The 18,734-nt window shown below is 35.7% G+C and overlaps 1 protein-coding gene across 1 annotated transcript; it reads left to right on the forward strand.

Annotated features, from left to right (window-relative positions):
• The first annotated feature begins 875 nt into the window (after positions 1–875).
• LOC123523253 (uncharacterized) lies at positions 876–17,991 on the forward strand. The gene is made up of 2 exons (XM_053550263.1): positions 876–977; positions 14,201–17,991. Exon 2 carries the CDS (start codon positions 14,204–14,206, stop codon positions 16,394–16,396), a length of 2,193 nt encoding a protein of 730 aa, XP_053406238.1. The 5' UTR covers positions 876–977; positions 14,201–14,203; the 3' UTR covers positions 16,397–17,991.
• Positions 17,992–18,734: the final 743 nt, after the last annotated feature.

Raw genomic sequence — 18,734 nt, forward strand, 5'->3', positions numbered from 1 at the left:
TTAAGAAATTAGGCCTGCCCACCTTGTATTATCGACGTGAACGAGCTGATGTTATACAACTTTTTAAGATAATGCATGGATATGACAAAGCCTATATTCCTAACATAAAGTTTTCAACATCTACGTCTACAAGAGGACACTGTTACAAACTATCTAAAAATCACGTAAACAGTCTAGTGAGTCAACATAGGTTTTCCAACAGAGTCGTAAATAATTGGAACAATATGTCCCAACATACAGTAGTAGCAGAAAACGTGAATGCCTTTAAGAGTGCACTAAACACAGAATGGAAAAATAAAGATAATAAGTTCACCCTTCAGTAGACTATGAAAATATTTCACCGTCCTTAATGTGTGCGTACATGTGTAACATAACTTATTTATTGTGAATGTATGATTTGAATTGGGCCAACACGAGTTTCAACTCAGAAGACGGCTATCAACATCAAGGTAAATCAAGGTAAATCATTAAGGACGTATGCTAGAATTTGGTGCGAAAATTTTCCCAATAACAGAATTTCTTCAAACTTTGGATATTGAAGGACAATCATCTAAGAAACAAAAAAAATGCAATAAAATCATAGGTCACCGGTATCGAAAAAGAGTTATCTGCCCTTGAAAACGGCATTTCCCTCAAAAATGACGTTTTCAAGGGCAGATAACTCTTTTTCGAATCCGGTGACCTATGATTTTTATTGCATTTTTTTGTTTCTTAGATGATTGTCCTTCTATATCCGAAGTTTAAAGAAATTCTGTTATTGGGAAAATTTTCGCCCATCTCATATACAGGGAATTCTAGCGTACGCCTTTAAGCCCTTTCCGCGGAAAGTGCCCTTTCTGGTATCTAGTAATACCGCAGTTAAGACGGTGTAAATTCAAATATCTCCACGATAAATTATCCTAGGTACAAAAATATTTTTCCTCGTTATGAAATATGAATATGAGTGATTCAGTTACATCAGTGCATTAACAAAAAAGGTAAATATGCTTTTGTTTAATGTTGGATCTGTAAGTCTGCAAGACGCAAGAAGACATTTACAAACTTTTTACCTGACTAAGACTCTTGGCAAGAGTCACCTTTCTCGATACATTTCCTCTTGATTTTTGCAAGTTCATAATTTTAAGAAATGGCTTGGGGTCCTGTAATTAATATACATGTACTATTACTGTATTACTGGTGACGCAGGGTCCCGCTGTCGGTCGCCAATGGCGCCAAATGCGACAAAAAATGAATTCTGGCGCTAAAATTCTTCAATTTTCCACACTAATCCTGACATGCTTTTGTCACGTAATAAACTCCGATGACAAGGGAATAGTAAACGACACTTTGAAAGTCAACAGTTTTTATTTAAAGTTCAACCCAGGTTCTTAAGGAAAAGTGAGACGCACTGACAATGATAGCTAACCCATAACTAATAGAGTCTATTCAGTTCGGTTCCCCGTGCCGTTCTCCGCGGTCCTCCTTTCTCTCTCATTAATCAGAGTTATATAGGAAATATACCCAAGAGCATTGTTGGTAATTAGCTATCATGTCCGAGCGTTATTACAAATATGGTGATACAACATTCTGCAGACTGCTGAATCTGCATGAAACTGCAATGTATAATGGAAATATGCCAGCGTCCAGTTGGCTACCTGTATGCCTGGTACAGAGAAGAACTGTACTCTGTTAACCTTAGGATAAGAAATATACAATTATACACATGTATGAAACAGAAAGATCAATATTTCGGAGAAGCAGTATTTTAGAATACTGAACTATTTCTATATTATTTTATAACTATGTCCTGAATGGCCATTACATTACAATTTCCTTTCTTTCTTCTCTTGAAAATAAAATAATAATTTAAATATGAATATGTCATTATAATAAAGTAAAGCTTAACTGGCCATTACATTACAATTTCCTTTCTTTCTTCTCTTTAAAATAAAATAATAATTTAAGTATGAACATGTCATAATAATAGTAGGCCATTACATTACAATTTCCTTTCTTTCTTCCGAAAAAAAATTCAAAAGGATCTTGTAACGATTTCAATTTAGACTACGTACTTATGATGTATATAAAAAAAAATACTTATAGAGAATATGATCTGGTTTACCAAAAAAAAAATCACTTATAAAATACTTCTTTATTATATCCTAATTTCTTAATCTATTCTCTTATCTTGACTCCTTTCTTTCTTCTATATTTAACAGAGCAGAAAAAGATGGTATCAGCAATATTATGTCTGAAATACCACACCACGATCGTATAGGAATTGTGATTACGCATATTTGTAAGCATCATGAAGAAAATACATAGATAATAACACTTCTAAAGATAATCTCCGGATGAACGTCTGTGAATTAATGCGAAATGCATACCTGGTAATTGCAGTTAATTAATGACAGAATACGTTTTGATAACATGAAAAAATAATGTCTTTATACATTCGGTATCTTTGATGTTGTTAGTTTTTTATACACAACATCTCCTGTATGGAGAAATCAAAGTCACTAGTTCACGAAAAAAAAAAATATATATATATATGTAGGTGTTTGTCACAATTAAAACGCACTTCTAAAAAAGTAAATGTAAGTTCGTCTACACAACGACTGTATGTTTGTATGAAAAGTAAAATGCACTTCTAAAAAAAAGTAAATGTTAATTCCGTGATGATTCCAGGACTGTAAGGCAACGCACTTCTAAAAAAATAACTGTAATTTCGTTTACACAACGACTGCATGTTTTTATGGAGAAAAAAAACCAAAACATGTCACTATGCCTGGAGAATAAATATATATGACATCAAACGCACTTCTAAAAAGTAAATGTTAATCCCGCGTTCACGATGATTCTAGTATTGTACAACTGACTTGTAATAATTAAATGTAAATTTTGTTTACGTAACATCTCCCGTATTGTAGGTAATGAATGTTCGATAGTGTTGATTCAATAAAAAAGCAGTGTAACATGTGTATGCCAATAAAACGGCACGTAGATTTAATTAATCCAATGCGTTTAAATCCAGACTTGGACTACCACGAGCTTGAGGTTCACGTGCGTAGCTCCAAGGATGAACAGTACAGTCATGTAGTTCCCTCACGCCCCCTTGGCAAGTTATCCAGGGGTGTAGTTCACATGTACTGGATGTATGCGTGTTACTGGCTTCAGCTGCCAGCTGTTTAAAAAAACTTTCTTCTGTGTTAGGGTTGTTCAATATTACGTGTTTAGCGTCGAGGTTGGTTGTAGCATACAGAGTGTGTAGGTCTACGCCCCTGTCTTCTCCATATCACATATTTGTACTCTTTGTATGAAGTGGTAAACACACTATGTATCATAACACAAAGAGTCAACTGCCTCCAGATAGAAGTCATAAAAGTTCTGCATGATTAGTGTATGTAATTTATGTAATATGATTTCACAAAAGTTCTGTAGGATTTATGTATGAAAAGTTCTATATATGCACGCTTCTTCTACCGTTTTTGCTTTTAACTGTGCGATTTCCATGGTATCAAAGTATACATTTTGCTTGGGACTGTCTGATTTTCACAGTATCAAAGTATACGTACTGGCAGGATTTGTATCAATATCATCGGAGAAATAAAAGTTTGATGTCCATACTATTCAAGTTTGGATGCAATAAGTTAAAAAAGGGTTCCAAGATGTCACCTTCATTAAAACAGTTTTTAAAAGAGGTTATTGTCACTGAGGAACAAATTTCTCATCACATTCATTTTCGAACGTATGAAGTTATCATCTGTAAAAACTGTATCACTGGAGCTAAAAATTTATAAAATGTCCAAAACATCGTATTTAGCAAGTTATTTCTTCTTCACTGTGTTTCACCAGAATATTACAATATATGTAATCTTATGTTGTGTCATTAGGGTAAATTATGACTGTCACAATACATATTTCTTGCGAGTTTACATGTAATATCTCCTTTGGCAACATTCTGACAACAGTTTATAATACACACTATCTCAGTTCTTAGAGTGTACTGCTTACGTTACCTAGCCTAAATCTCCATGTATTTTGCAAGCATGACTTACTTAAATTTTCAATTTTTCCAAAACAAAATGATAGAAAGGATGTACCTAGCATTTATAAATATGTGTTCTGTATTATATCAAAATACAAGACTGGAGTCAATTAACATTTAGATAGGAAAACGGTCTTACATCCACTGCTTACAAATGATGGTTAACCAAAAGTAATTGAAAAATGACAAGCCTGGATGAGTTGACAAGGTGCCTATGGCGTAACTTGAGAAACGAAAACAGATCTATTTTGCTCAAATACAACATATACTAGTCTAAGAGTATACCTCTATGCCTCTATATACACAACGCTATCAATGCGTCTATTTCTCAGATTGAGTGCCGACGTAAACACTGTCGGATGCGTCACTCGCGCACACCAAATACTTTGGTCACTATACATGGCCGATTTGCCATTCTACTACACTGGAGTCCCCTATTCCAGAATTCATAAGTCATAAAAAAAATAAAAAATATACTGAGGGAGTAAAACAGTTTGTTTACTCCACACCCCTGTATGGGTGTCCTTATATTTTCAGCAAAATAGACCGTCCTGCCTCAGGAAGCCTTCAGATAGATACTAATGTAACCCTTTGTCCACTGATGATCAAAATCAACAAGCTGTCATTTTTTCACATTAACAAACCAAGAGAATGCACAAAATGATATGCATTCCAAAACCCAATGCACCAAAACACAACATTCCTATGCAGATAACCAGCTGTCCTAAAAATAGACTATACACTTCGTTTTCCAGTTTGCAATTCAAATATTGTACCAAGTATCCTTATTTTTATTAAAACAGACAACTGTATGTACATTTGACCTCTGACGAAATGAAACTTTGTTCACGAATGACCAAAAAATGAAATGACATGCGGTAAAACCGGTACATATATTAACAAATACATTTCTAAGTAACACATTTTGCACTGAATCCGATAAAAACATATCAAGTTTACCAATGCCCAAACCAAGATTTTTTCATAAATAAGAGATAACCTTAATCATTCTAAATCAATGCTACAGACAGGAGATAACCTTTAATAATTCCAATACCATAGCCATACAGAACATACAGTACACAATTCCATTTATTTCTGTTCTTTTAGTTTTACTATTTTCTAACTTTTTCATTTTTTTTTTATTTCTTTTCTCTTTTTTTTTGTTACTATCTTTCTATTTTCTGACCATAGATATAAAAAGACTGTTTGAAAATATTTTTTTATGTTTTGCCGATGAAAAATATCCAAAAAGTAATTTTGTTCTTGTTAATCTGTACAAAATAGAAATAGGAAAACGTTTCCAGCTTGCAAAATTGTCTGAGAAGATTGAGGAAAAGTAACTTACAGTTTCTGGCATGTTGTTTTCTTCATAGTCTATGTGATCGTAGTGGCAGTATTCACAGATCATTACAGCGACAATCCATTTTAAAAAGTTCATTTTGGTCCAACTTATCCTTGGTCACGGCGCCAAACAATTGTCACGTAATAAACTCCGGTGACAAAGGAATAGTAAACAACACTTTGAAAGTCAACAGTTTTTATTTAAAGTTCAACCCAGGTTCTTATGGATAAGTGAGACGCACTGACAATGATAGCTAACCCATAACTAATAGTCTATCCAGTTCGGTTCCCCGTGCCGTTCTCAACGGTTCTTCTTTCTCTCTCGTTAATCAGAGTTATATAGGAAATATACCCAAGAGCATTGTTGGTAATTAGCTATCATGTCCGAGCGTTATTACAAATATGGTGATACAACATTCTGCAGACTGCTGAATCTGCATGAAACTGCAATGTATAATGGAAATATGCCAGCGTCCAGTTGGCTACCTGTAAGCCTGGTACAGAGAAGAACTGTACTTTGTTAACCTTAGGATAGCAATATACAATTATACATGTATAATATTTCGGAGAAGCAATATTTTAGAATACTGAACTGTTTCTATATTACTTTATAACTATGTCCTGAATGGCCATTACATTACACTTTCACTGTCAGGTTTTATCTCTCTCTCACTTATTTACTAACAATCTGACGTTCACTTATTTCCTGCCTATAACACTCAGGAGAGGGGTTGGCAGTATCCAGAGATAGATAGATAGATAGAAACCCAGTGGCGCCAACAAAAAAATGCATTGAAAAAAAACAAAGCAGCGATCTAAACTTTCTCACAGACATAAATTTCTTACACTGCACCGGAAATCGATGCAAGGTAAAGATCGCGCGTTATTGATTAGGTTAGCATTAAACTTAATAAAGGCAGTCGCGATGTTCAACACTTGACTAAAGGCAGTACTTAACACACAGCGGCAGTTGTAGACCACTTACCAGAGCTCCAGATAAGCTGCGTATTTGCGATTTACGCAATTAAAATTGCAGAAAACCCAGTTGAAGTCATATAGTGTGCGTACTAAAAAGCAATTAAAATTCCTAATACCTGTTTCATAAAAAATCGCTTGCGTATCCAGGGTTCGATCTTAACGCAGTCCCGCTATCCCGAGGACACCTATTTTAGTGGAGGGCCTCCTGAACTTGGAAGCTGGCTGTCCCGTTGGGACAGTAAGTTTTCAGTTAAATATAGCTAAAAAACTTATCAAAAATACCAAAATGACAGAAAACCTTGCTTTGAAACGATTTTCGAAGTCGACATCTGTTCTAACACAGTCCGGATGTTTACTCTCGAATACATACATGTACGTAGACGGGTTCCGCGTCCTTAAAATATATAGTTGAAATCATAGAAGAGACAGCGGGGTACCAGTCTAACATGAAAGGGTACGGCCCCGGGGTTTTACCATGTAGCCTCGCTTTCGGTTGTCCTATATTTTCGCGATTATTTGTTTAAAAAAGTCATGTGGAAATTTTCGTGGCGTTACAGAACCAGCCATTAAAAGCCAAAAACAAAAGATCGGGCGTTTGGAAACACAACGTGATTACGAAAAAAAAACAACGTAAGCGTGATTTTCAAAGTCATGGCTGAAGGACTGAAAAAGGGCTCTCACACGACGAATAAACAGGAAATGTATTTAAGTTGTCACTAAAGTTTGTAAATAAAAGAAAGATGTATTTGCTTTGGTTATATATGTTTTTTGAATCTTTTTAAATAGTGTTAACAATCGATAAAATCACTGAAATGGGAGGGATTCCTGAAATCAGCGAGGGACAGCTGAATTTGTAAGGAGGAATCCCACCAGGATTGTTAGAAAAAAAGTAAGCATCTAACCCTGGTATGCATTTTCCTTATTACTAGAGTGGGTACGAGACTTTAACGCTAGACAACTGACTGGTTATACGTCACCGCAAAACAGGTTGCAATTTATTGGAAAAATCACAGGACCATTCAATCAACTGATCAGTGTTATTTGGACGCTTTGTAAAAAGGGCAGAAAAAACATTGTCGCAACACAAACAAACAAATTAGTGAGTATTTTTGCTGTTCAACAATGGCAGACAGTTATCTCTTTGTGACGATGTAGTGTCACTGATACTGGATTACATCTTATGAAAGAACGCATACTGCGGTAAACTCATCGTTTGGGATATTGATGAATTGATCTCCGATTGCATTAAAAGTGAAAAAGAAAGCAACAGTATGAAACAAAACTATCTCAGAATACATTAAATGATTGGAGAAAAAAATATCTTTTGTAGAGTAACTTCGGGTATATTCGACACCTTAAGCATAAAAACGGTGAAGCAATTTTCGATTCAGAATGACCGATGCAAACATTTCATGAAAACGAAAGTAGACCTTTTCTGCGTCTTCAGTATAAAATGGCTGCCCGGGTGTTTGCATCCTAACCAATTCGTCAATATGATAGATTTTTTCTGATGTGGTCGTCAGGGTAAGTTCGACATCTTTCGGGCAAATTCGGCCACCCGAGATTTAAAATAAAAAGTAACATTAATCCCCAATTTTTTTTTAAAACCCCCTCTTTAAAACGCAATTCGCAACAGACAACACCTGGTTTATGCTGACGAGTGGGCTCTAATTTTCAGATTTCATAACTCGACTATAAAAAGAAAAACAAAAAATAATCTTATTGTTCAGTAGATGATACAAACGCCGGCTAATGTTTCGGGAAACAATAAATATAGCCTCATAAGAGTCATTAATGATGTTATTATTTAATTCGCTGCGCCTTCTTTTTTGATATGGTACCTTTTTCTACCATCTGAACACGGGGTCAAGTTTGACGGAGAGAAAGCTGCAACATTCACATGAATTTGTCTCAACATTTTAATCTGATAGAAGGGTTTTTGTTACCGAAACATGTGGAGTACTCGGCTATGATTTTTTTAAATAACGATCGATGATATGTTCTTATTGTATGCTATTCAATATATTATACTTTGCATGAATTTCTATTGTCTGTTGATAATTGTCATATATTCATATTGGTCCCAGATGTAATTAATGCATGCTAATTAAATGCCCCGGTGCTTTTTAAGACGTAATTAATAGCGACGTCGCTTGGTTAAACATACTTAAGAACTTGGGTGACAAATTGGGAAAGCTTGGATTGGTTAAAAAAAGTTTAAACCACTTGTTTTGCCGTAAATATCCTTTAAAGAAGATATAAGCGAATAATTTGGAATAGTATGATGAATTTGCACGACAATGTATACTGTAAGCAAAAAATACTCAATTGTTTGTGCGAGATTGGTGAAATACCCAATTGGTTTTAGCAAATACCCAATTGCATCTGAAAAGGCTGGGTAATGGTATTATTTTTACCCAGTTCAGTTCTCCAATACCCAATTCAGACAAAAAGTAATGGGTAAATACCCAATTGCACCAAAAGCTTATCTGGAGCTCTGACTAACCCTGAAATCCTAACTGCCTTTAACGTTAATGGATCGATTATACATGATACGTTGTTTATTTCACCTGTATGACACTTTGAGATGAGTGTTTTGAGTAGCTAGTGACATTTTGGGGGTCAGATATTTCATAATTGGATTAACTGACGAGTTTAATTACCCAGCAGATTAGATAATTACACACGCATTGTTTAATGTTGTTTGTAGCAAATTTAAAACAGTGAAAAGAAATATCGCTCGTGATGTTGCCGACGTTGTTAACTGGCCGGTATCTAAATGATTGAAATAAATTTTGATAACTATGTACGTGTTTGTTACTGAATGCCTGTAATTACTGTATCTAACAAAAGTGGTTTTTCGCCTCTTACAAACCAGACTTCCTGAAAGTCGTCGGTCCAACGGACATGAAAGCAATATTTTGACATGGTCCACCGTTTTTTAACCCAAATGCGGTCAAACTGACTGACATTTATCGTATCCTGAGAACTGCAACATCTTGGACAAAATAGCGTCAATAAAAAAAATACTGGTGCAGGATCCAGAAATTAATGAAAATACATGGCTGCTGAACATACAGAAATCAAAAATGAGTACGAAATGAAGAGATTCTATCTTAAATGATAAATGGCGAAGATTTGTGCCTAGCTTGTAAAACAGCGTGTTAAACTAGTAGTTTACAGAGGCTTTTTTTGGTTCTGCATTACAAGTTCATTTTCGGTCCGGTGGATTGTTTTTCTGTCTGGCAGATTTTTAGACATTGCCGGACCGAATGTCTGGCCATTTTTCCCAAATTTCCGGAATCTGCAGACTATTGGGTTCAACATTGGAGCCACTGGCGCAATCTTTTTTCTGATTACTGAATTTGTTGGCGCAAAGTGAAATTGACCCAGAGGAAACCCTGTGGTGTATATGGTATTTACTAGGAAAAGTTATGACAGTTGTCATAAAGTGTTCATTATAAAATGTTTTTTGTAAGGTTCCAAGTGGCAAGGGGTTCGTCAACTGGACCTCTAGACTAAATAGCTCACACTCAGGTTCTAGGCATATTGAATATGGAATTTTAACAGCAATTTCTGGTAGACATCGTTATTCATTTACTCAAGCAGTAAAACAAATTCAACATTTCATGAGCACAATCCATATCTTAAATACTAAAGAAAACAGTATGTTTATTATTTCAGTCTGTCAATCATGTCAATCTTGAGAAAAATACAAGTTTAATTAAAATAAAAAAACTTTCATTACAGCAAACAAGTTGTTAATTTAAAATTCTATTAATAATTTATAATAATAAATTGCATTCACAACATGTTTTTCTCAGGATTGAAGTTCCACAAGACTTTAGATTTTTTTGTTAAAAACAAATGAAACAGCTGTCCAAATAGATGTTATGCATAATTACATGGTTAGGAAAGCACTACTTTCATAATCAGGGCCTCCTCTGCCATTTGCCAATGTAGCCAAATGCTACAAATTCAAAAAAACTAGCTACAGATTTTTGAAAGTGGCTACAAGAATTTTATTAAAATGTGGCCAAATTTCAGCAGTTCAGCTTCAGTTTGACAGTTTCTCTCAAAAAGTGGCTACAACTTTCTGAGGCCCAGTGGAGGCCCTGATAATTGCACATGAACTTAAGGAGTTAGAGATATAAAGGGAGGTAATCAAAACAGTGGGTTCGATAAAACTTTCTACTGTTTTTATCAATATTCTGTTTCAATTTCAAACCTTTTTGTATATTGCAAAAAACAACTACCAAAAATAGGATTTATCAAAAAATTAATTTATTACCTGTTCATAACAAAACTTGTGGCTGCCATATTATCAACAAAGGCATTATGAGCCTTTAAAGGACTATAAGTAACTAGTGTTTCACTTGCAATATATTAAAATCCACAAAAAAAAAGAAAAATTTTGAAATTGTCAAGCTTCATAGGAATCGATTGCCTGTGGTAATTAGAGGACCCCTTACAGTTTTAAGGGTCAGTAGGTCAAAGTTGAAGGTCACAGTGACCTTGAGACTGAAAACCATAACTGAAGAACACTTTGGCACACAAATGTCCAACTTAGTTGGCAGATAACCCCTATCCATTTCAAGGTTGGTTAAAAAATAATGGGCAAGGTCATGGTGACCTTGACCTGGAAATAAGTTTCCATCTATTACTGAAGAACACTAGTCAAAGCTGTCTGTCTGTCGACAATGGGTTTCCTAGGTGATTGCCTGTGGCCAGTAGATAACCCCTATTGTTTTGGGGGTCAGGTGGTAAAAGGAAAATGGCCATTTAGTGATCACAGGAGGCCATTATGGGGTGCATGCGTGTTTTACAAACACGTTGTGTTTAATTACTTTTTCTCAAAATGTAAAATCGGAAGTGTGACAAATTAAATAATGGCAAAAACATTAAATTTAGAAAAAAATTATCTGATGTGTTCGTAATTTGAATGTTTTAACATACTAACATTTTATTTAATATGCAAGTAATTTAAAAGCTAAAAATAGAAATACATTTAGTTGAATACTCATGAAATGCTTGATAGATCTTCATCACACTTGATTTGTAGCATCATTATAAGTTCCTTTAACAAATTTATTCAATTGAAAACACTTGGCCCCTTTTAGGGGCTGCTAGAGTTAAAAATAGAAGTACCTTTAACTAACTTCTTCTCATTAACTCCTGGATGGGTCTTCATCAAGGTCCTTTACTATGCAGGTTCAGTTGTCACTTTAGCTTAAAATAGAAATGCCTTTAAAGTACTTCTTCTTATAAACTGCATGATGGATCTTCATCAAACTTAGCCTGTAACATCATAAGGTTTTATGTCAAATTTATTCAAATGGGGGCACTTGGGCTCTTTTAGGGGCCACTAGAGTTAAAAAAGGAATACATTTTTGTACCTTTTAAATGATTTCTTTGATGGTTATATATATGTTTTTGGTGCGCAACAGCAAAATATATAAAAAAAAATCAATAACATCTGTTTTAATGAACGGCTTAAAGGATCTCCACCAAACCTAGTTAAAAGCAAAGTCAGATGGTTAAGGTTTTCTTTAGGTGAGCGACTTAGGTCAATTTGGAGCTCTTGTTGAATAGGAGGTTCCTATTGGTACAAATCTGTACCTCTAGAATCTGATCATCTACTGGTACGGATCCGTATCTATAGACAAGCCTGTTAGAGATTTCTAGGAGAACGGACCTCTGTTTTTAGCTCACCTGTCACATAGTAACAAGGTGAGCTTTTGTGATCACCCTTCGTCCGTCGTCCATCGTGTGTCCGTCCGCCCCATCCTCAACAATTTCTTGTCTGCACGATAGTGGTTCATTATGATTTATTTTAACCAAACTTGCACACAACTTGTATCACCATAAATCACGGTTCCTTTCTTGAACTGGCCAGATCCCATTATGGGTTCCAGAGTTATGGCCCCTGAAAGGGCCAAATTACTATTTTGACCTTGCCCTGCACAATAGCAGCTTTATTTATGATTTGATTTTTACCAAACTGGCACACAACTTGTATCACCATAAGATCTTAGTTCCTTTCTTGAATGGCGAGATTCCTTTAAATGGGTTCCAGAGTTATGGCCCTAGCTATTTTGACCTTGTCTGCACAATAGCAGCTTCATTTATGCTATTATTTTAACCAAACTTGCACACAACTTGTATCACCATAAGATCTGGGTTCCTTTCTTGAACTGGCGAGATTCCATTATGGGTTCCAGAGTGATGGCCCCTGAAAGGGCCAAAATTTAAGCTATTTTGACCTTGTCTGCACAATAGCAGCTTCTTTTATAAATTGAATTTAATCAAACTTGCACAAAATTGTGTCCCCATAAGATCCGGTTCCTTTTTTAAAAACCCGGGGCCAGACCCCAATGATGGTTCCAGAGTTTTTGGACCCTGAAAGGGCCAAAATTAGCTATTTTGACCTAAGTCTGCACAATAGCAGCTTCTTTTAAAGACTTGTTTTTAAACCAAATTTGCCACAACTTGTTCACCACAAGATCTGCTTCCTTTCTTCAACTGGCCAGATTCCATCATGGGTTCCAGAGTTATGGCCCCTTGAAGGTCCAAAATTGGCTTTTTTGGCTTTTGCAGCCATAAAGAGACTTCATTTTGGTTTATTTGAAAACAAACTTCCAAAAATACCTTCAACAACAAGAAATCTTGGATCCATACAAATCAGTCCAATCATAGGTTCCAGAGTTATTTATATCTGATTACCTCCCCTGATTGTAATCAAAATGGATTTATATCAGAAGACTACAGGATTAAATTTGAAAATTCAAAAAATTTATTAGTTGGACTGAGACAATCAGGGTAGATAAAATATGGACTGATTTTGTGTCAAAACCTCCCTTTATTTCAAATTAAAATTGTTTTATCTCCATAACTAATGAAGATACTGAACTGAAAAATTCCCTTTATGTCAACAGATTTATTTGGCAGATCCTTCTTTTGTCCACTTACAATATTTTTTTTTTTAATTTCTCCCTTTACGTTACTATAAAACTTATTTTGTAACTTTAATTATTGGCCGTAGGGAAAACCGAGACCATTTTCTGTGGTACAACATGGATGGTACCTCCAATTTTTAGGTGTATTTTAACATATCATACCTTGTAAATTTTTTTTTCTTTTGGTTTAAAAATTTTTTCCCTTTTTTGTTCCTGTCCTTTGGACTTAGATATTTTTCTGAGGACCTTCTAGTTCCCAAGTGCAAAGATAACAGGTGAGCGATATAGGGCCATCATGGCCCTCTTGTTCAGATATTGTGAATTATTTTCATCTTTAATTTTATTGCAAATGAAATATTAAATAAGATTAAATCAATACTCACCTAAACCTTGAAGCTATATGGTTCAAAGATACCGAGTTCACTTGATTGTTTACCATAAATGATCAAGGAACACCAGACAAATCATGAGGAATCGAACTTGTGAAAATAAATCAGATAAAATGATGTTAGATTATAATGTTGTAACAAATGTTTTTTTTCCTAATTTATTGAGGGCATAAATTTAGACTGAAAGATCGGGGTCTTTATTTTCCAATTGTTTGATTACCTTTATGAGATACAAGGGAAAATTTCACAATTCTGTTGGTTAATTGATTATAAAAACTAATTGTTCCATGCTGATCAATTTATTTTTAAATAACAACATAAATTGTTGCATGTGCATTCTCATATTGTAGCTTGTTATTGTAAATTTATTTGTGTTTTTCCTGCTGAATTCCAAATATAATTCATTAAAGGGCTTGAAGCGCTAGGTCAAAATTCCATATATTTGAAAATCTGTAACATTGGCTACATATTAATCTAACATTGGAATTTCTTCTGAATTTTTTCAGGAAATGGAAAACTGGAATGAAGTGTTCACTCTCCAGGAAGATGAATATCTCAAGGTTAATGTGTCGGTGTATAAATGCTCTGTATATGAGGGATCATCAAAATACAATGAAGCCGCACAGAGTTTGCATCAACATGATGAGGACCATGCCACATGGACACATACCTCAACCGTTAAACCACCACTCCTGAAGAATGTTCTGGGAGAAAGTTTATTCTCTAGTATTCAGGGACTGTTTGTTCAAAGTAAAAATGAAATTGCTGACTCTTCAACTGATTTAGAGGCAGAGAATCCATGCCACGTGATAAGAAGTGTTGAATTTCCAGTCTCGATTGTAAACTTAAGTCTTTGGCTCCTAGTTGTATTAGTGGCCATCATATCACTTGCTAGTATCATTGTTATAGTAAGAAAATGTATTGGGATGGTATGGTACAGACTGAATTTAAGGTTTCAGACTAAGACACAGAAAAAGGAAAAAGAAACTGTCAAGAGAAATGATGAATCTGGTTGCGAGGTTGAAAATTCTGCTGATGAAAAGATTGTTGTGGGAGAAGAGAAGAAGAAACCAGAAAGTAACGGTATTCATCTAAGTTATCAGTGCCTTGTTTTCAAAGATGCAGGTGTTGGTAGTTCAAATGTGATAACGTTCCTAGAACAAACTTCAGACAAATTGTTTAAAAAACTTGATAAGCATCTGCTTAGAGGGTTAGCAGAGGGACAGAGTCTTCCTCAGACCTGTCCAGCTACACCAAGGCTGGCACGACGAAATTTGACTCGGCGACAAAGAATTGGCAGTTCACCAATGCTTCAGTCTCTCACAGATACGGGGATGGATAGTTCAGAAAATAAAGAAACTGAAGAACAAGAACATGCTTGGGAGGGTTTTAAGAGCTTTTCTGAGAGTTTACAGTGGAAATTTCCCTTTGTGACTTTAACTGAATCATCTAACTTGAGCAGATCCTCACAGAAATTGCTACATTACTATCAAAGAGTTTGTCCAGTCCAAAACAACATGTGGAAAACGTCGTGTTTAGTGACCAACTATGTGCTGTACTTGATTTCACAAGAATTATCTGCCATTGAAAGCAAAGCAGGTTACAGGTTTATTCAGTTCATGGGTACAGGATCATGTAGAGATGGTACAAAGGTTGCAAGACCTAATCATATTGATGTGTTAATGGTTGTACAGCCACCTCTTGTACCCGATTTAGTCTACGGAAGTTCAGAGAGTGGTATACCTCCGGGAATGGTTGCCGTCAGTGTTAACGCTGCTAAACATTCGGCTTATGATAAAAAGATTATCTCAAATCTTGAAATTGATGGATCTTACAAGTCATGTCTGTCTGCAAAAGACCTTGCTCTAGCCTCTGAGTCATTGATTGAAGAATGTTTGCATTCATTATACACAAAATCAAGGTCGGCTATGGATAGATTGCCATTTCAAGTTAAAGGTGCACCAACAGCGACGTTGACTTTGAACATAAATACTAGAGCCCTTGTAGGTTTTGGCGATCCCGAAATCAAAGTGCGCATCATTCCTGTGCTCCCATTGCCGATGAACGGCTGGTACCAGATGCCAATGTTATATGCAACACCACCGGATGCAGATTACGAGTATAAACAAAGATCTGACTTGAGAGGAGCTGTTAATCCTCAGTTACTCTGGCAAATCAGGACAGGCGACTTCGATACTGTGTTTAATCTTGGAGTCGATTCCATGATGAAACACGCTAGAGTGAATTCATGCCATGTTGTCTGCTTAATGATTCTGAAATCCTTGCTTACAGGATGCAGTAAAAGCAATCTCCTTGATCGTGGCATCTTTCCTTCAAACCATATTTCAACTGTCATAAATTTCCTTCTGTTGGAAAGTGCACCATGTCAGTGGACTTTTGACAAACTCGGAGACAGATTTTCAGATGCCATACATTTCCTGAAATCGGCCTATAGCTGTAATCGGCTGCCGCATTTCTTTGTGAACAATCCACATCTGATCAGCAAAATGCCGGCTGTTGCAGAAAATAAAGTTCTGACCCAGACAAGACAGAGAAATTTGTTGGCAGATGTCAAGTCAGAAAGTGTTGAGAAACGTTTGGAATATTTAGAAACATGTTTACGTGAGACGGGACTCACAGACTGTGTAAAAGAGGAGTTTTCAAATGATATGTGGGAATTTGAGTTTTTTCTTTTTAATTGATATTAATGGACAATGTTTTTATGCATAGCTTTTGTATTGGCTTTGTGTTTTATCAGATATATAGGATGGCTTTTGACAATGTTGCAGTGAGGAATAGGGATCAGGGGTTCAGTGTAACGCATATTACAAGCATAACAGTTCAAATTGTGTTCATTGATTTGAGTCATATACATCAATTTTTACATGTAGAAAGGCTAGCAAGGTTTAGCGGATCTATATTCAGATATGATTTCAGTATTAACAAGATTATTTTTGGGAAGTTTGCCCAAGTATTTCCATGCAAGTATAATGTTTTAGGCTCTGTTGGTCTTGTCATTAATCCAATAGAAATGCTTATAAAATATGAAAGATTTATACTTTTTCGAGATTTTCAAATTCAAGTGCTTTCATTGCAAATACATGTAACGGTTAGTAAAAAGACAAGACCAGTCTCAGTTGGTTTATGCAGCATTTATACATGCACTCGGGTAGTTAAAAAATAAAGAGGAAAAGTTTGAGAAGTACAAGTCACTCAGTAAGAAGTTTGGTGTAAAATACAACACAGCTTCATCAAAGCGGTCTCTTAAAACAACATAATTTATTCTTTAACGACACATAAAAGGAACTGAAGAAAATACCTTTTAATGCAAGTGGTCTCTGATTAGGCATCATCCCGAGCAAGTTTTACTGTGTTTGGACTTTGATTGTACTATACTTGTGTCATATTCATGCAGTATCAGTTTGAATATTCCTAAACTCATTCTTTTTAGTATTTTATAGAAACCCTTATTGAATAGATATTCTGATGGGCATCTAGAGTTATGCTCCTGATACCGGTAGTTTTTTCAGTTTATTTTATGAACCAGTAGAGAGTTTATTTTGTATTAACATTGCCTACAGCACGCAGAATCACATAGTTTCCCATATTTGTTTATGTATTTATTACACATCTATATACACTTAAAATTTCCTAAATGGTCATTTTTAGGTCCAAATAATTTAAGATCTTCCATATTCCTGTAAATTGTCCACGGATAATTTTAAAAATAAAATAGCTGGTGTGTAATAATGCAGGTTTCCATTATGATGTAAAGAAAATCTGTTATCAGATTGTAAATACAAACTGTTTTAATTTACAACATTACAAATGAATTTAACAGGTTTATTTTGAAATGCTAAATTTTCAAGACTTATAGTGACCTATATTTTTTGTAAAATGAAACTTTAGAATGAAATTTCAGTGATGTACTGCTAAAACTGAATTTTAAAATGGTTTTCTGTTAGAACTAAATCTGTGCTAGTTACTTTGTGAATGAGATAATAGGCCTAGGGTTATTATAATAGTAGCTCGATTTGGGATGCTGTATTTGGCTCAAGTGGATATTGCCAGTGCAGAGTGTGATCCATCCTTGCAAAATCCATGAGAGCGGAATACAAAATCCCAGATCTAGCAACTGTTGTAATGACCCTTTTATTAGTCCCCTACTGGTTGAAAACCAGTTTTGGGGATTATAGGAATGCTCTTTTCCGTCATTCCGTCATTCCGTCCGTCCGCAATTTCGTGTCCGGTCCATAACTCTGTCATCCATGAAGGGATTTTAATAATACTTGGCACAAATGTTCCCCATGATGAGACGACGTGTCATGCGCAAAACCCAGACCCCTAGCTCAAAGGTCAAGGCCACAATAGGGGTCAAAGGTCAACAGGGTTTTTCCTGTCCGGTCCCCAACTCTCCCATCCTTGAAGGGGTTTATATTACTTGGCACAAAGTTCCCCATGATGAGATGATGTGTCGTGCGCAAATCCCGGACCCCTAGCTCAAAGGTCAAGGTCACAATGGAGGTCAAAGGTCAACAGGGCTTTTTTCCTGTCCGGTCCATAACTCTCCCATCCATGAAGAGATTTTAATATTACTTGGTACAAATGTTCCCCATGAGGAGACGACGTGTCATGCGCAAAACCTGGACCCCTAGCTTAAAGGTCAAGGTCACAATTGGAGGTCAAAGGTCAACAAGGTTTTTTTCCTGTCCGGTCCATAACTCTCCCATCTATGAAGGGATTTTAATATTACTTGGCACAAATGTACCTCATAATAAGACGATATGTCATGCACAACTTTCAGACCCCTAGCTCAAAGGTCAAGGTCACACTTAGCAGTCAAATGTTAACATAGCATGAACAGGGTCTGTTTCGTGTCCGGTCCATAACTCTGACATTCATTAAGGGATTTTAATATTACTTAGCACAAGTGTTCCCCATGATGAGACGACGTGTCATGCGCAAATCCCGGACCCCTAGCTCAAAGGTCAAGGTCACAATTGGGGTCAAAGGTCAACAGAGTTTTTTTCCTGTCCTGTC

This window comes from Mercenaria mercenaria, chromosome 8, assembly GCF_021730395.1.
Source record: "Mercenaria mercenaria strain notata chromosome 8, MADL_Memer_1, whole genome shotgun sequence".
NCBI lineage: Eukaryota > Metazoa > Mollusca > Bivalvia > Venerida > Veneridae > Mercenaria > Mercenaria mercenaria.

Excerpts from the sequence above, each read along its gene's own strand:
- LOC123523253 (XM_053550263.1), top strand. The coding sequence starts at position 14,204 with ATGGAAAACTGGAATGAAGTGTTCACTCTCCAGGAAGATGAATATCTC.